The 19,696-nt window shown below is 40.3% G+C and overlaps 1 protein-coding gene across 3 annotated transcripts in view; it reads right to left on the reverse strand.

Moving 5' to 3' along the window:
- Window positions 1-5,187: 5,187 nt before the first annotated feature.
- The window catches only part of NRP1 (neuropilin 1), a 115,174-nt gene continuing 100,665 nt past the window's right edge, over window positions 5,188-19,696 (reverse strand). For 2 of the 3 annotated variants that reach the window (XM_067291878.1, XM_067291877.1), the window contains exons 14-18: window positions 16,509-16,646; window positions 12,873-13,144; window positions 12,288-12,381; window positions 10,204-10,260; window positions 5,188-8,960 (exon numbers count right to left, since the gene is read on the reverse strand). In XM_067291878.1, coding sequence (XP_067147979.1) covers window positions 8,671-8,960; window positions 10,204-10,260; window positions 12,288-12,381; window positions 12,873-13,144; window positions 16,509-16,646 — 851 coding nt within the window. In that variant the 3' untranslated portion in view covers window positions 5,188-8,670. Of the gene's footprint in view, window positions 8,961-10,203; window positions 10,261-12,287; window positions 12,382-12,872; window positions 13,148-16,508; window positions 16,647-19,696 lie in introns of all 3 variants that reach the window. The other variant, XM_067291879.1, reaches the window with a different exon arrangement.

The raw sequence follows: 19,696 nt of genomic DNA on the forward strand, positions 1-19,696 counted from the left end.
CCTGCCTTTCTTTCATTTTGTCAACCACCCTTGGGATAAACCTATACCTTCACATCCTGCCTACACTGGTACTTGTGTGCTCCCATCACCCCCCATTTTGAAGGGACAGAGTGCACCCTCAGCAAGTTTGCTGGCGATACAAAATTGGGAGGAGTGGCGGATACACCAGAGGGCTGTGCTGCCATTCAGAGAGACCTGGACAGGCTGGAGAGGTGGGCAGAGAGGAACCTCATGAAGTTCAACAAAGGCAAGTGCAGGGTCCTGCACCTGGGGAGGAATAACCCCATGCAGCAGTACAGGTTGGGGGTTGACCTGCTGGAAAGCAGCTCTGCTGAGAAGGACCTGGGAGTGCTGGTGGACACCAAGTTAAGCATGAGGCAGCAATGTGCCCTTGTGGCCAAGAAGGCCAATGGGATCCTGGGGTGCATCAGGAAGAGTGTTGCCAGCAGGTTGAGGGAGGTGATCCTCCCCCTCTACTCAGCCCTGGTGAGGCCACATCTGGAGCGCTTTGTCCAGTTCTGGGCTCCCCAGGACAAGAGAGATATGGAGCTACTGGAGAGAGTCCAGTGGAGGGCTACGAAGACGATTAGTGGACTGGAACATCTCTCATATGAGGAAAGGCTGAGAGAGCTGGGCCTGTTTAGCCTGGAGAAGAGAAAACTGAGAGGGGATCTTATCAATGTATACAAATATCTAAAGGGAGGGTGTTGAGAGGATGGGGCCAGACTCTTTTCAGTGATGCCCAGAGACAGGACACGAGGCAACGAGCACAAACTGAAATACAGGAAGTTCCATCTGAGCAAGAGGAAAAACTTCTTCGCTGTGAGGGTGACAGAGCACTGGAACAGGTTGCCCAGAGAGGTTGTGGAGTCTCCTTCTCTGGAGATATTCAAAACGCGCCTGGACACAATCCTGTGCAACGTGCTCTAGGTGACCCTGCTTGAGCAGGGGGTTGGACTAGATGATCTCCAGAGGTCCCTTCCAACCTCAGCAATTCTGTGATTCTCTAATTCAGTGATTCTGTGATCACTTTGCGGTCTTGTTAAGCCTTTCCAGATGTTATATGGTAGTCTTCAGAAGACTCCAGTGGCAGTCTCCTTACTGCTCCACAGACATTTCAAATGCCACCTCCAACCAGCCCGATGGCTTTTCTCTTCACCTTGCAAAAGCACACTTCAAAATGAAAAGAAATTGATTTTTTTTCTACTTATTCAATGGGTCTTTCATTCTCATAGATGGATAGAAAAGGGACACTGCTATGCCTTTGTTTTAGTTTTTCTCTTTTTTTTTTCCTCACTGATTGAGCTACAGGAGACAGAGTCAGATTAGAAGGTTAAAAAGAGAGAAAGATAAAGCACTAGCGTTTAGTTAGTAGTCTCTAAAGGCAAAATGAAAGTGACCCGCTCTGGTATGCTAACAATTATGAAGCTGGAATGTAAATATTAAGTAGGAAGATTGATATCAATATTTAATTAATGGATTAATGCAAAAATGTCAGGTCTGATGTCGAAAACAGTGAGGCTCATCCTGAAAGGGAGATAATTTTTTAAAGACATACAGTCTGAGCCTCTGAGATGGGGTTGCTGGGGCAGGATGCGGCCATGGCAGGGATGTGGAAGAGGAGGGGCAGGATGGGGTGACCTCTTCTCTTTTCATATGATACAGAGTATGCGTGGCACCAGCCAGGGCTGTTTCGTGCTACACAAGCTTTTGAAATACATAAGGGAGATGCTCTGTACAGGTATTTGGACAGGGAGGGAAGCAAAAATCACCCTCAGGAGAAATATATTAACAGTATGAAATCATAAAAATCAGTAGTTCAGCTGGGGCAATTCACAAGCGAAACAACTGGCATAGAGCAACACGTCACAGAGAAGAGGAAATAAAGGTTCTCAGGATGGAAATGACGCATGAAAAACGCCCATCTTATCGTGCAGAGATGCTGCCCAGGTCTTCACAGGCACATCAGCACCTGTCTACCCCTTTGAGTGCTGAGTCCACTATTTAGGTTCAGCTAACAGACTGTCATTTCTTGGTACCCCATTCCCTTCCTCCATGCCAAGGGATTTAAAAGGGGATGGCAACTGCCAGAGATTTTTGTGATGCAGCAGTTTTTTGAGAATTGTGAAGTTTTTTGTGATGGAGAAATGGAGGACCTCAACATAGGAGTTTTCTGATAATTCCCTTTGCAGCTCATATCATCCAAAATGCTCATGTCTCCTCAGACAAGCTCTTCATCCTCCAGCCCTCATCTAACACACTGTCTTTGTCATGACGACAGCTGACAAGCCCTGCCAAACCTCCTCCTTCCCTTCTCCCCCTACCTCTCTCCCAGGTACCAAAGGTACTCCAGGAGGACTATAATTCCTTTCTCGATAGGAACCATCTCACCCATTATGGAAGTACAACTGTCTGTAGGGAAACACAGTGCATAGTGCACAGTGATGCTGTATAGTGACAGGGACGTGAATCAAATGTCTTAGAGACAAATAATAAGCATGTAAATTTAAATAGGAGAGTATGATTATTGAAGGTGGAATTAGGTTTGGACACATGATAAGACTCCATCCATCTGTGAAAAATGCCTGAAGACTTTTTAATGAGATTTTTCAGTTATAGGTGTTGAGGCACTGTCAGTGCTGAGGTGATAAGATTAGAGTTTGATTGTGTGTGACTGTGAGAATAGAAGTTTATATATGGAACTGACCTACTGTAGCAAAGCAATTAGGGTCTACAGGGGGACTAATGGGCAAATAAAAGAGCTATACAAAGTATCCCATGACAAAAAAATAAGATACACTCTGTTATAATTTAACAAACACTTGTAGATAAAATTGTGGTTATGGGTGACCTGATGCATAAAATGTTATAAAAGAAGAAATTAAAGCTCTAATAAATTAATGTTGCTTAAACCAATATGCAGTTAGGCATAGTGCATTGCAGAGAACAGGAAAAGTAGGGAATGGGGAGGGAATTACTCCTGGGATCTAACATCCATGATGCCAGCAAATTTACCAGTGATCTGAAAATCAAAATCAACTTCAACATTTGGCTTTGGGAGAGCTGGTTAGGAGAATGGAATTAAAAATAGACTAATTGCATGTAATAAAAGACATGAGGATCAAATTTAAAGACAGGCCAGTATGCACCTGTTAAGTTCTCATATGCATTGCAAAGGGTAGATTTACCTCTGAGGAACCTTTATTTCCACTGGGGCCAGCAGCTTTGGGCCAGCAGGCAGGTTTGCACAGGTTTGTACACTGCTGTCATTTTGGGCTTCACCCAACCATGATGTCAGCTGTGCTGTCCCTGCCTCTTCTGTATGCCTGCCTTTTGCTGTGACACTGTATTTTATGTCCTGCTGAAAGGCAGGGAAGTGAGATTGGGCTCAGCGCTGCGGATGCATGGCTGCTGCCTCAGTTGGCATATTTGACTGGTGGAGTAACAGCAGGGTTTGCTTGTCTCTCCCTGCCCTACACCCTGTTTACGTACCCTGACCCTAATATTTGAACCCCGCAGTTATGCACCGCTGGTAGTGGTTGTCTGCAGCTGACCCGTCTGTTATTTCTGTCTGCCCATCTTTTTCTTTCGAGTTTACAAATTAGGTTCTGAAATGAAAGCTTCAGTTCTGTACAGGCGGGTTTGACTACCAGATCCCATTGCACCATTTCTGTCCTTGCTTTATTTGACCTACCAGTATTTAGTGTGGAAAACTGAAGGCTTAGTGTTAAGTAGCTATCACCTTCTAGGCTAATTAATTTCCCATAAAGTAAAGAAAGAATTTTCTTCTTAATTTGAAATACTTGTCTTTCTTTCGCAACTTGATTCTCAATGCACTCTTGAGATTTTTTTATTTTTCAGTAATAAATTTCACTTCTTTGCCCTCAAAAAGCCCTGTGGCTAGTTATCACAGAAATGTGTAGAAATGAATTACATTTTAAAGGAATTTGTGTATAGTGATTATGTGGGCAACAGCTTTCACAATGAACTTTTGAGAGCAATCCCCACGGTGGTTATCACAAAACAAAGTTATGTTCAGAAGCATTCCTGTAGTTGCATCAGGTACCCACAATGCTGTTCCCTCAAGGAGGAAAGATTTGATACTTCCTTTTTGAGCTTCACATTCAGCAGCAAATTGATAATGGTTACAATATTTTTCCCTGGGGTAGCAAAATCGCTGAAGTAAAATGTATGTCCATGAGCATGCAACCTAATGCCGTATTGACAGTACATGCATTGTTCATGTGTGCAAAATGAAGTAGGACTAGTAGGACACACTAATCAGTATTAAAAAGAAACATATAGGTAAATATTGCATAAAATAAGAAATTGGCATTCTAAAGCTTCTGATCTGGATAAAGATTTCTTGCAGGCCTCCCTACCCGTGATTAGATATTCCACAGGAAAGTTTAGCACTGGACTGCACACCAGCTAGGCTTGATGGCCAGGCCTTGCAGCGTTTTCTCCTGCCAGTGACTTGGGCTCTGCTTTGGGAGATGGGCATGGCTGGGTAAAGCCTGCTGACTCCAGTGGAAATTTGCAGGGAGTTCACTTTTACAAATCTTATGGCTGGAGCAGAGCTGCAGGATTTAGTGGGATGACTTGTCAAAAATGAACATTGCTCACTGGTGAAAGTCACACCTCACAAGAACGTGCCACAAGATGCACATATGACCCATGTAGGGTCTGCTCTTGGGCTTCCCACAGCAAAGACATCAATCACCATGTGTGGACAGTGGTGGCAGACTTGTCCTCTTAGATCCAAGTCTTTTGGCACAGAGTTGAGTGGGATCTCTCCTACCTGATTCTAGGTATCTAAAAGTTAGGCATGGAGAGGAGCTGCCTGCCCTCAGGGAGAGAGCAGGGCATGTGGGGAGGGGGGTGAAGCTTCCACCTAAATCAGATTTCTGAGACAGCCAGAGTGACCTGTCCTACCACGGTGTCTGTTTGTCCACTGAGTATAAGGATAGCCTAGGCAGCCCAATGAGACTAGAAGCTTAACTTTAGGAAGGTAAAATAAATCCCACCCTAAATCTAGCAAAATTTATCACAACTTTTATTTTAACTAATTACCTTCCAGCAAATGGGACCATGATTAAAATATTGTTCTTGCTGCAAGATGCTAAAGAAAAACAGCCATTAAAAAAAAATCCATTTTTAGTATAATAAAATACATCAGGTATGGGATATTTTATGAAAATGTTTAATTCAACTGTTTCTTTGGAATGTAGTAGTCATAGTTTGGAAATTTAAGTTACAGTTCAGTTCTATGTGATTTTTTTTATGCTACTCAGTGTCTGAGAATACAAATGTCATTTAAAGTTAAGGCTTCGCTGTTCATTTTGAAACAACAATTTACAAGTGTCATATTGTCATAGAAAATAAAAATTTCTGTAAAAAAAATTTGCACAAAGTTTTATGATGGTACAAAACATGAAGCAATAATATACCAGTAAAATGAAATCATTTTACTACAGAAGATTTTTATAGTTTTTCAATAAAGAAAAAAATATGTTATTTTACACTTTAAAAATTATGAAACAATCTAAAACAATATAAACCGAACATTTTTGTAACACTGCCTTTACAAATTAATAACTTTATAAACATATAATTTTTTTTAAATATATTTATCAGTGCAAGATACTTTTTCAATGTAAAGTTGCAGTATCATTTTTCCTTTATTGAAGGGTAACTTTCATTCTATTACCTTCAGAGAAATCAAATCTTCAGTGCTAGATCTTCATTATCATAGTAAGGGCTGAAGACCACAAAGGAGATATATTTCGTTTTACGTTCACTATTCTCAGTATTTAAAGCAGAAAAAAAAACCCTTTACTGTTTAAATAGACCAAGACCAAGACCAAGAGCTGCTCCAGAATCTATCAAAATCCATGGGAATACTTCAAAAGATTTTGGACCAGGCCTCCCCAGAGGGGATTTTCTCTTCAAGGCAATATATGCATGAAACTCTCTGTCAGGTTAATGGACTAGATGTGTTTTGAGCTAAGGGGAACAGATCCTAACACAACTGAATCGTATGATGGTGGTGTGCTGAAAATAGTTTTGAAAATTTTTTTTTTTCTTTGGGTTAATTAACTAGCTGCTGCGACACCAATATGGTCAGATTACATACATCCAAGCTGAGTTTGTCTCTTGTGCTAGTGAGGGCAGTTTTTTACTCTAGAAGGGAAGTTTCACGGCCTAACTTTTGGGCCTTAGGTGCTCGAATCCCCTTCTGGGGGACCCAAGGTCTACATAAGGAGCCTGTGGAGGCTACTCTTCCAGTTTGGGCATCTAAGGTTTGGTGACCTGAAGCAGGTGTTTGAATATTCACCATAGTCTCCGCCTTTAGGAGTCCTTTGAATTAGCAACTGTCCACTTGTTTTTCTGCTCTGTATTCCTGTAAAATTTTTTCACCTTCTGAACTCATATTTTTACCTCTGATCTCCCTCCCCTTTCATGAATTTCTAAGTAACTGAGGGATTTTGTGCGGGATTTTCTCTTTTATAGTTTGTACTGGCTAAATAGTAAGCTTCAATACATTTAATGGATAAACAGTGGTGGATTCTGCTGCTCTGGCAATTCAGGGCTGAGTTAGCCCTCCTCAGTCCTAAACCAGGGCAAGATACTTCACAGCTGTACAACAAAAGCAATTTTGGAAAAGACTAACTGAAAAAAATCAGATTGCTTCCCTCATTCCACTTTACTTCAGTGAGGAAAAATATACACTTTGCAGGGCATCATTTTCCCCAGTGTTTGCACAGATTTTCCTGCTGGCTGGTATCCTGGGCAAGGTTAAAGTTGCCTTCTTTCACAGCCTCCCAAAATACAGTTACGTAGCCTATGGGTCACCGCAGAAAATCTGGGGTGCTCCCCTCGCCTCCTCCTATGTACACCTGAGGGCAACACAGCTTTGCCTTCAGTAACTTGTGTCTTCTCACCCTGTTGCACCAGCTGTATAGGCTGTTACTATTTTTTATCCGATAATATTTGCCCGAGAATATTAAAAACTGCCACATAATTGTCAAATACATTTTTGTGACTTTAAATTATGTGATTCACTGAATCTAACACTGTCTGCAGAGCAGGGGCACCAGGAAGCTGTGCGCACTTTTGGTCAAACAGAAAGCACCGGGGGAGACATGCCAATTGGATGTAACAGAGATGTAAGGACATACCCTATGTGCATGGTGGGATTTTATTCTGCCCTCAGTACCCATGCATAAGCCCAATTAGCATTGATTAGCATGAAAATACAGACTTTACTGAGCGAACAGAACTCTTAGTTCAGGTAGGGGCAGGAGGAGGAAAGTTTCTTATTTTAAAGGCAATCTTTTCAGCAAGGGAATCATTTTCCCTAGTGTAACTAACAGGCAAGTTGTTCAGGATAAAAGACATATTTCATGACTTCAGGAAAAAAGATACTGTCACTTTATGCTGTTAAGAAGAAACCCAAAGTTCGACTTTGGAGGGTAAAGTTAAAATTTTCCCTTATTTTTTAACACAAACTCTAATAAAATCCTTTGCCATTACCAGCAAGTTAAAGCTGCAGTTTTCTTTCCTTGGCAATGGCAAATGCTTATGCAATCTACTCAGAGAGAGAAAGAGAGAGAGAGAGAGAGCAAGGGAGAGAGATTTTACATTTGAAAATACATTCTATATGAAAGAACAATAAAAGGGGATATTGCAGCTTTATACAAAAGGGTCAAGAAACATGAAATTGAAATACAGAAAGCAGAACAATCGAGCCAAGTTGTCAAATCTGATTAGCCCTTGCCTTGCTGAGGCTACTTTCTCAAACTAAAATATACTTTTTTTTAGTCAGTGAGCCATCAGAATATGATTAAAGACAAGGGCCTTAACTAGAGAGAAGCAGAGCTGTAGTTAATATTAACACAATGAGAAGCAGTACAAACAAAAAGGCACTTGAGAGGACATACACTAGCCAGTGCCAAGGACTTTTTTGTTTAGATTTTAGGCAGTACACTCGGTTGCCAGTTGTGTCTGATGATGGCACATACTCTTTTATGGAGTTCACAAGCACAAAATTTAGTACAACACTGAAAAACATCAATAAAATTTGACTGTATTGCTTCGTAAACAGAGCTGACACACTATATTGGTACTGATGCAGCAGTACTTTTCAAAAACATCCTAACCCTTCTTTGCCTATGCACAACACGAGCAATTATACACAAATACAGGTGCAGGAGTCCACTAAATTGCTGTTACTCCAACATTTTCTGGGCACTGAGCTACAGACAGCATGTCCATCCAAAGGACCCCACTGAATACAGTTTGTGACAGCATCTTGGATTTTGCACAGTAAAATCAAAATTATCCATTAAAGGAAAGCAAAAGAGAGGGAGAGAAAGAAAGACATAATGAACTATAAGTCAATCATACTTGGTCTCAACACCAGCATTTGATTATTCCAAATAAAACCAACAGAAAAAGCAGACTGTACATGATTCAGATTGTTAACACAGATTGTTGTCCATGTTTATCCGGTTACACACTCATTGAAGCTCCTGAGAATAGCTTGGCTCAGTGTCATCAATGCACTTTTCAGCCTGTACAGTAAAAGAAGATCAACAGTTCCCCAGCACGACCAAGTTATGTCCTTCCATTCCAATTCTCTGAAACTTCTCTAGTCGCTTTATACCTTCATGCTTCCGAATAAGAATTCTGTGTGTTTAGTTTATCTTTTTTCAATTTTACACCATCGACCAGTTCAAAATTGTAATTCTCCAGTGCAGACAAGTTCCTCTCTGACATCCCATTGTGCCAACAGGCACAGTACAGGACAACTCCACAGATGGCTCCTAAAAGCACCCCGAGTGCGCTCATGGCTATGATAGTAATGAGGATTGGATCTAGGGTCTTCAGGACGTTGCCTGGTTTCCTGGAGATGTTATCATCATAGTCCTCATCTGTATGATATGGAGGTGTAAAACCTGAAATGGAACAAAGAATTGCAAAACTTTCAGAACTGGTTCTGGTTAGAGCCCACGCTTTGTTTGATGAGTTGGAAATTTGGAGAAAAGATATGAAGATTTTGACACAAATAGCTGCAGAATTCAAAAACCTAGTTTCTTGGAGGCAGTCATAAATAGCTAAAAACTATAATACTGCTCAAATAGTTGTTGATTCTTTCATATTGTTCTCTAGTCCTTGAATCTGCAGTATGTTAGTAGGGGGTCTGAATCTGCCTTTTATTAAGTGGGAGACTGGTAATGAATGACTAGACCTTTTGATCATGTTTTGTCAGTTTGCAATATTTAGTTCCAAAATCTTAATTAAATCTTGTATAGTTCAGTGTGAATGTTTATAGTTTTAGACATCACTTTGGCCTCTCCAGGCATTTTTGTTCCCTCTCCACCTCACTGACTTCAGGACTGGACGTTGAAATGGAAACACTGAAAGAACAGACACAGAAGAGCATTCTGCCTCCCTGAGTAAAATGTTTGCTGGTTATCATAATGTCTCCCCTCAATGCTTTCTGAGTTTATTAAAAAGACTTGATAAGCTTGCACACCCTAATAATTGTTGCAGTAAAAAACAAAATCTGCTATCACTGAAATCAATGATAACAATCCCACTGAATTTAACAGAAAAAAGTTTAAGCTCTTTGCCTGAAAACTGTGAGTATATTTTATTATTGGGACAATATGAGGATTATGATCCATTTAACGATCCATTTACAGCTATCATCATTGAAAATGATAACGCCTTCGTAGACTGGTGATAAAATGACATTTTCAGAAAGGTCTGAGAAATGATTAGTCTGAGGAGTTTTGAGTCTTATTAGGTAGACACTGCATGAGATATAAATTATAAGATATTAATGATATTTTTTCTTCAATTTTGGACATCCCTTCTTGATAACAAAATATTAAGGAGTTATAGCATGCATGCATGTGTCTGTATACAATGTAACAAATATGTGTATATAAGATTTGAAAGGTTTGAAATAGGTATACAGAGTAACAATCCATAAGATTATACTTCACAGAATAAAAATACATCATCCTTAGAATAAATGTAAGCCTTCTTAGGATCTGATCTAGATAAATCAAAAAAACCTCAATATCATATACTGTTAGAGAACTAACCTATAAATAAATAAATAGAATACACACGTTCACATGAAAATGCACTTTTTAATTCATTCCCTCTTAACAATAGCACAATTTTTACCTGTTTGATTACTTTCTGGGTCTTCTTCATCTATTTCATTTTCCACATCAGTTGATTCTAATGAAGCAAAGAGAATTGACATTGATTATTAGGGTTACAAACACTGATTGACCATCATGCAGGCAATAATGGTATAGCAGATTTTTCTGTGTCAGAGCATCATTATGTTAGCTTGACAGAACTGTTCATTATGATGGGCTCTGAAAATTAATGGAGAAAAAAGATTTAAAAACTCCTCTCCGCCCAATCTTGGCACAGTTTTAGAGTTATCAGCAGGGGTTTTCCATGTCCATGAAAGAGAAATCAGTGTGATAAATTAGCATCTCATTCATTGTATTTACAATTTTGGAGACCAATTCCATAACACTTCATCAGTGAAGGCATAGTTAATCACAAGAATAGCTTTACTGACTGCAGCGTGACCACTTGTGTTGGGGCTGCAGACTGAGCTTTTGGCTTTAGCTCCCACAGGCCAAAATCCTTGTGTTCAGTTTGAATAACTGAAGCATGTGGAGGCAGGAAAGAAGTTACTTTCCTCTGCCATTTTGGTTGCAATATTGCAGAGGAATCTTGCAAATATCATTGCTGTGGTCCCAGCACCCTGTTTTGTACTGAGGATGCTGCAGGAGGACCTGTGTAGTGTGTCCTGCCTCACTTTCCTGGTAGCTAGCTGTCACTCTGATGCCATACAGTGAACCTCAGGAGATGGGCTGCACAATAAACAGAGACTGTACAGTCTTCTTATCCTGCAGTGAAATTATTGTGTTGTTGAAATCTGTCATGTTACCCTCAAATGGCGATTAGATACAAAGGTGAGGAACACCCTCCACTATTGTTCACAGTTGTACTGCCAATGCAAATGGCATAAATTTATATTTCTGATGCTGAAAATTCTCGGTTCTATTCCCTCTCCTCTATAAAGGTCATTACTTCATCTCCATCATGGAGGACAGGGTTTAGCTGCTTGTGTTTATTGGGGGTTGCTGCTGCCAAATTACATGCAGTATGCAATGCACATGTGATCATTAGTGACTGAAATAACCCAAGACTGGCCAGAAATAAAAGGACTGAAGTAGTGGCTTAGGAATAGTCTGGCTGAGATGTGGAACAGGCCATGTTCTAACATTACTCAGTGTCCCATGTGTCTGGGAGCTGGTAACTACAGCAAGAGAGTCACAACAACCTCAGAATTATAAAACAGCGGAGGACAGAGCAGGGGCCATTGCACCATATCAAGTCATCCATAAAGTGTTTGACACAGTGCTTTGAAAAACCTGGAATAGAATTCAAGCAGGCTTGGTGGTAAGTGGTCTAAAAGTGGTGAAGAAATGAAATTGGAAATTTGAGTTTTGTTTAAAACTAGGAAGAGCATTAGGAAAAGCAGAGGAAATCAGAAAGACTAGTAATATAACATACAGGGAGAGATGTGAGGATGTGAATGTGCATTGACCCATGTCGGTAGGATGTCTATTCTCATCCAAAAGACTGCATTGCTGTGATACTGAGGCCAGACCAAATCCCAGCAGAGCTTACTGTCAGGTGCTGTGCCATGCTACAGCAATTCCAGAGTTTCCATCAGTGTGGAGCATGGGCACTGCAAGTTCCCATGAGCAACAGCATATTGCACGGACAATCTCTTAAGTCTTTTAATTCTGTCTTCTGCAATTTTATGGCCATTTTTTTTCTGGGACCATTATTCCTAGCTAGGAACTGGCACTTTAAAAATGATTTCAAACACAACGGTCATGTGCTCTGGATAAGTAACACCAGCCTTCCTAGTCTATCCTAATATTAACAAAATATGAATTATCTAATGTCAGTAATGGTCAGAAATGTAGAATGGAAGTGCCATAGAAGTGATTCTGTAGTTGATGATTTCTTGACTTCATTGGGAGTAATAGATAAAACTGGAAGTTTTGCTTGAGGAATGAATAAAGCCATGGGCCAGATTATGGTGTTTCCATGTGCAAAACTTCCAATATAGTTAACAAATATTTATCCCTTTGTCACAGAAATAACAGCTATCAAAACAAAATAAATTGTTTTGGATCATATTTCTATACATTCTTGCTATTCATACTTACTTCGGCAATCCTCTTGTGCTACATGACTGTCAATGTTAATATCATCCACGGCAATTCCTCCATTTCCTTTTCCAATTTCTCCCTCAATAACCACCTGGTGAAATATGACAATTTACACATTGCTTTCATGTTAACACCCAACTGCAGCATTCAGGAAATCTTAATTAATTGTTGAGCACGCATCTTCTGTTGTCATGATGGCACATATTCATATACTTTGACTGTGGCCTGCCAATGTACACTGTGTGCCCTCATGAACTTATGTATGCAAATATGAATTTATATAATTTTATTCCTTTATTAAAGACTTTTACATCAGCAGCAAAGCTGTGGCAAGGATGCAATTTTGTGACAGATGAGAAATGATTTCTAAAGTATTTATTTGGCCTTCTATTATAAATTGCTTGTATCATTGTCATCTGAAATACCATGAAATATGCCACTGTTATTACTGTCACAGCAACAGCACCTCATCTCTATACTGTCTGTATAAATCCTTCAGTGACATTTTCTGCCATAACATATGAAACATGACCAGCAAGGTCCTAATGGCATTAGCCCTGTTAGTGCAGTGAAGCAGCTCACCTGATAATGTTTCACAGACTTATGAAGAAGAACGCGTCCTTCCTTCCAGCAGTTCGCCTGGTGCCCACTCAGGGTCCACAGCACCTGGTCGTATTCGTCGGGCTTTTGGTATCGCAGTTTGATCTTCAGGGTGCCGACGTGGGCACCAGACATGTGATACCAGAAAGTCATGCAGTGGGCAGAGTTCTGCGAGTAAATCACAGGGCTCAGCAGCCGGGCGACTTTGCCTTTCTGGCTTTCATCAGCTTGCGAGTAAATGAAATTGCCATCTCCTACTGTGACAGAAGGACTGTGTTAGGAATAGTGACCAGCTTGCATTTTCTTTGTTAACCTAAGAAACCCCAGGCGTCCTCAGTCGTTTTGCCTCCCTTCCACACTGATCCATCAGGAGTCTCACAACAGAGACAGCCGGAGGGGGTTGGCTTGGGAGCGCCAAGAAAGCGAATGTGCTCTAAGGGGAGTTTATTTCTTCCAGCAGTCTGCACTGCTGCTCGCCAGCGTGCTTTGCACCCACAGTCAACTGTAACGCTGTGTTCACTACATGGCACACAGAAGCCGTTTCATTTGCTCAGGAAAGGAGGCAAAAGCACGTTTGTTACAACAATATCTGCTCTGTTCGTCTGTGTGCGCCTGCTAAAGGGAGCCGTTCCCAGTTCAGCAGGCTAGACAGAAATCCCCCTGGGCCTACTCCACGCTAATTGCGCGAAGAGCTATTTTTAATCTCTATTTAAAGTAATCTGTGTTTGAGAAGGCAAAATTAGAATGGGAGGAACACTGAAGAATAAAATAACTTTGAACAGCCATGGTCAGAGATCAGGGACTGAAATCTAAACAGCGCTACTGAATACAGTCCTAGCGCTGTCACAGATCATGCATGGGGAGAATCACCTCCAGAGTTATTCCCTTGATTTCAGGAACAACACATTGGGTTCTGTATATTTTTGAGCCATTGCCCAAAAGATTAAGATTCTGACTGGTATCTTCTGAAGAACATAATGGATTTATGCATCTTGAAATCTGAACCACTAATATCCTTAACTTTGAAGATTACTTGCTTAATGATATTTGAAGAGAAAAATGTGAGAATGTAATCAGTTCGGTAACAAAATAATGCCAGGTAAGATACTGACTACAGTGAAGCATTTCTGATTAACACCAGCCCGGCATCCTTTTCATAGTCAGCTTTTGAACAGCTTCTTAGCAGAGAATTGTGATGGAAAAATACAAGGTTCATCCTGGTGTTGGTAAAAGTAGATTGCCTATGTAACCTGCTCACACAAAGCGATGTAGACAGCATTTACTGACATTAGTGTAAAGTTACTCTGAAAGTAGAAAGAAGAGAAGGAATAATGAGGAATACTATTTCTCATGTATTGAAGTAAGTACAGGTATCTGCTTCTACCAATGCTTAAACAAAAGAAAAGTAACAAGATGCAAAAAGGACATTTTGGAAGGGTGATGTTTTGTCAGCATTGGTCTTTGCTTATATGTGATATTCTTGAATTTCATTTCAAATAATGTAAAAGTGAGACTTGCTGGAGTAAAGGTATAGTCCTGCACTGGTGAAGAGCTTATTTGGCAGATGAATACTGACACTCCGGGAAGTATAAGAAGGACAGGGTAGTAAAAGATGAACCAGGAACAAAGAGGAGTGGGTCAAACCCAGTTGGCAGGAAGGGGACTAACAAAAGAGAAAGATAAATAATTCTTCTAATGTGAGATAAGGAATTTCCTCTTACTAAGATCATTTATGGGCAGTCAGTGGTACCCTGGCCAATACACACGTGGAAGTATCTGGCCTTTGGAAGTATTTTGTAGTGGGAATTAAAGGTAAATTGCCAAAAAATTATAGTGATTTTTTTCCATCTTACTGCAATAACATCTTGTCCAACTTCTTAAGCAGGAGTGTTTGCGCCTATATGTTCTTTCCAACTTTGCTTCTATTCAGAGAGCAGATTAAACATGTGCAAATCTCATCAAAGAATGGTGATAGGGAAATCCAAAGGGAGGAAAAGAGGAACACAGTCACAGCACTAGGATGGCTGTCTCAGCTGGAAAACCTAACTCTAGCCAGATTTAATCATAACGTGTAATTTGAAATGGCATACAGCATATCCTGCTGTCTTAAAGCAATTGCTGTTGAAAATCATGTCTGTGGAGTTTCTTCAGCTTTCTACAAGTGCAGCTGGGAGAAAAATATGACTGGGAATTGCTCGTTGCTGTTCTCCCAGTATATAAGCAGGCTTTGCTGAGTAGCGGTCACACTCAGGGGCTGGTTCATCACAGCAGTGCCATTCACACTGCTCGTGATCTGCTTTCACACTCATCCTGTATCTGTTGGCAGGTGAATGGCAAACCCAGCGGGTAAAGATCACTTTAGACTTGAAAGGAAATTTTGGAAAATATTGAAAGTTAGTGTAGCAGGGAGCAAAAGGGTGCCCTGAAGACTTAATGAAACTACAGCTAACAGAACGAATGAGTCTTCTACAATAGCAGGACCCAGCAGAAACAACAAAATCTCTTTTCTTCATCTCTTGATTAAAGACAGGTTCAGTCTCTCTATAATCCTTGGTGGCAAAGTGCAGATAGCTCTCATTTCCAGAATATTATTGCAGTGCTGGGTCAGGAACTCTGTCTTCATTGTCTTAATTAGAGCTTTACTTATGCATGCCTTTTAGATTTTGTCAGTCTCTGGCTAACATAGCTTTTAACCTCCTTTCAATGTCAGATCCTACTGAGCGATTTCACTTTACTTTACATCAATTTTTCCACCATTACAGCCTTCACTTCAGCTAACTGCATTTAGTTAATTTGATGCCATTTATTTGTACAATGCCATTTATAGTCAAAGTATTATAAGTTTTTTTTCTAAAACTACTGTACTTGTCTTAAGATTCAATTGAAAGTGTCTCAGAATTTAAGAAGTCCAATTTTGTCTAATTTCCTTGTCATTCTCATTAGGCAAAGGGGTTTCAGAAGTGAGAAGGGGGTTTCATCTCTAACACATTTGATTAATCTGTACGTATGCAAGAGAGCACTAAAACCAGAGGCTGTGCGGGTCACAGTGCTCTCCCTTCTCCACTAGCCAGCAGCATATTTATTGCCTTATTATGCAGAAGCATGAGTTAGATACTACAAAACCAACCAATCAATTTCCTGAAGTGATATTTCTGGAAAAACTGTGTGCGAGCAAAGGAATGGCTGGAATCTCCAACTCCCGTTGGAGAGGACTGGGGTATGAGATAAGTTCATCAGGGAAGTTGCACTTATAATATCTTTCTATGGTGGACAGCTCCTGTAACTACAAACAGGAATTTTATGAGATTTTTTTCATGACTGTATCACTTGTTAAATGACTTTTGCAGAACATTTGGTCATTCAGATGTTTTTCCACCAACCAGGGTAATTGGGAGTAGGGAGTATCTTCAATTCCTGACAATAAATGACCTTTATGCCCCAACAGAAGGGACAAATATGGTCAATAAGTAAGGTTGCCTAGAGAATCACCTTTCTAACTATACATATTTTACCTATAATTACTTCACTCAACAGGCAATTTCTCTGGTTTTGGAAGGCACTTTGGTATTAAACAACCTCTTCCCATGTAAAATGGCTAAATCATGAACTCATGATTACCTGTGTGATCTTGAATAGGCCCAGTTTTGCTGGTCAGGATTGCCCATTTTAAATCCACCTGGTTGTCATGCTCCCAGTGGCACAAAGTCTTGTGGGAACCCCAGCCAAATCCACAGTTGAAGTTGTATACCGGCAACTCTGCAGGAAAAGAGGAAAATGGAAGGAGGAAAAGTGATTATTAACTGTGTAATTCAGATATTGTACTTCAGCACCAAATACACTTTTTTGGCTGCTAAGAGAGCCATTTCTACTTGAAACTCTGACAAGCCATAACAAGAGCAGCCTTGCTAGGAAACAGATGAAGAATGACTATTTCTAATAAATGACATGTTTATTTTATCTCTTTATGAACCATATTTTGTGATTTTATGTGGTTAGATTAATTCTTCAGATTTGCATGCATTATCTGATAACTCTGCTGTAATATCTATGGTTCAAAAAAAAGTGCTGGCTTACTTGTCAGAAATATTTGCTGATTATTAATATCTATTTTTGCCAAAACTGTGCAATGTTGTGTAGCAACTCAATACGATTTGGATAAAAATAAGAAGAAAGTCAAAAACACTAATGGAATGTCCTTGGCACAAAAGGATTTCTGGTGAAATATATATTTCATGGCTTCAGCAATAACTCATTTCAGCATCTTCCAGACAGTTAAGTAGGTCCACAAGATGGCAGCATTGAAATGGACAAATTGAGAATGAAAAGGGACAAATGTGGCTGATTGCCAAATGAACTCAAAATAAGCTTCAAAACAAGCTCCACGTAAAACAAGGGAAGTCTGGTATTATGGTCAGGATGAGATCATATCTTGTTTTCAGCTTCTCTTCAATTCTGCCCAAAGGTTTAATACAAAGTAGCTTATTTTTTTCAATGGAACTTGGAATTTGAATGGAAAGATTTTACAAAGATAGCATATAAATTCCTTGCATTTCCCATTTCCAGAACCAGTTTGAAACCTTTTGGGTTTTTGGTTCTTGCCCCATTGGCATGAACTTTTACCTCACTTTGAGCAATGGCAACTCCCAGTAGAGCAATACCCTTCCCACAGCAATGTGACCAAATCCTGAAGTCTTTTCTCAGGCATGACTCACTCCTTATTAAGGAAAAACTTAGGTTTACTTTAATGACATGCTTTGTGCAAGTATGAACTAAGAACAAAGGACTTTGTTCTCCCATCAGTATCAGCTCTGGGGGAAGAATTGTGTTCTTTTGCTTTCTTCCCCATTATTAAAAGAAAAAGCCAGTGAAAGATGATACAACCCCTAGAATGTCTTTTGTTGTGGGAAAATACGGAGGAAGATGGGAAGTGTTTTGGGACCTGAGGCTGACCAGAGATGTGAGGTTGATCTCTTCCAGTCTGAAAAGGCAAAAAGTGTCTCCATATAGTGAGTCCCCAGGTAAGAGCAGAAAGCCTTTTGAACTCAAACCCCCAAATTTAATAGAAAGTAAACTAGATAATTATTTTATGAAAACAGAGAAAACCTCAAGTGAGTAGGTTAAGACAGAACGCTTTATAAGAAGGGGTCATATCAATTCCATCTTGCCCACTGTGTCCTTCCATGGCAGGTCCTTGCTCCCAGACATAGTTTTCTCTCAACCCACTGGATTCCTGCATTGCAGGAGCTTTGCCCTCTCCCCTCGGGCCCCTCGAAAATGTCCTTCTGTCAGCAGCGAGGTCTGACTGCATGGCTGCTCCCTGTCCCTCTCCTGTGTCTCTCAGTACCTCGGCTGTGCTGCGGGATGGCTCCGCACTGAGCCCTCATTCTTTGCTTCTCCCTTTCATCTGCCCCCCTCCTGCTTCCCGCAGCCACTGCCTCTCCCTCTCCCTCTGTCCTCCGCAGCTCCTCCTCCAGAGGAGTCTACCCAGCATTGTCACGAATGTGACATCCTAACTGAGAGCAAATGAATAAAACAGATAGGATCTGTCACAGGAATTTAATGTGGCGAAAACATGTTTCCTGTAGGACCCTAGCCCTTTTTAGGAAAGTGGAAGATTGTGGATTTGAGGTGAATAAGCTCTCTTTGGACCTTCAGGCTCAAAGTGTTGAAGAAGCAGAAGTCAGCCTCTGCACATATGGGTACAGAAAGGCAATCCATTATGTTTCTTTCTTCAATATATGTTTTTTTTCCCTAAACAATGGGGCCCCATGAAAGAGATCTTGCCCTAAAAGGGACATCTGAAAATCAAGGGAAGCTTTTAAAGAAACAGAGTCACATTGAAATGAATTAAAGGGTTTTAAGTTCATGAAAAATATCCTTTCATTGTCGTGGAGGCCCAGGGAGAGCTATATTGCATGGCTTTGACATCAGAGCCATGAAACAGAACTTTAAAAAGTCTTAGAAAACCTAAGACAAAATTAATTTTATTAATCCCAAAGGATTATATCTTGCAAAGCTTGTGATAGCCTGCATGGTATTCAAACCACAAGAAAGGAGAACAGTGGTATATAGATCACATCAGTCTGAAGATATCACACAGCATAAATGAGCACATAGCACAAAGAGACTGAAAGGACGGGGATTGTTCAACTCTGAATAAAAGTAAATAGGAGAGGACACTGGAAAAGTATGTAAATGAGTGAAGAATCTAGAGAAGGAAGAGTAGAATATTCTGTTTTCTCCATTTCATATCCTGAGAACTGTGATATCCAGTGAAGTTCAATACTGATAAAAGGAAAAACTTTCTCATATGATGTTAGCGATACATGCTTCCCTAGGACGCTGCTAAGACTTAAGGTGATTCAAAGACTGGACATGGGACACTGGAACTGGACACAGAGGTGGATAATGAAAATATTCAGAATTTGATTGTTAATTCTAAAGTGCAGGGAGTGACAAGAGCTTCTTGTTTCATGGCTTGAACCAAGCTCTAAACATTGGGATTAGAATGAGAGTTTCAAAGGAGGGTTAAATTTCACAGCAATATCTAATAAAGAATTTCTTGCACTTTCATTTGAAATATATAGTCCAGGAAACTGGCAAAGAGCATAAGTCTGATATGCTTTAGCCATTCCTGTGTTCCTAAGCTTTGGTCTAACAGACAGCATGATGTAGCATAAAAAGGAACTTCTTTGCCATGCAGAAGTTAATCAGAATCCCTTGAAAATGAGCAGGATTTGGCCTGTAACCAGGCTAACTCAGTTAGCTATTTCTTGCTAGGTCCCTACTGTTTCCTCAATGCATGC

The sequence above is a fragment of the Apteryx mantelli genome, chromosome 2 (assembly GCF_036417845.1).
Source record: "Apteryx mantelli isolate bAptMan1 chromosome 2, bAptMan1.hap1, whole genome shotgun sequence".
Classification (NCBI taxonomy): domain Eukaryota; kingdom Metazoa; phylum Chordata; class Aves; order Apterygiformes; family Apterygidae; genus Apteryx; species Apteryx mantelli.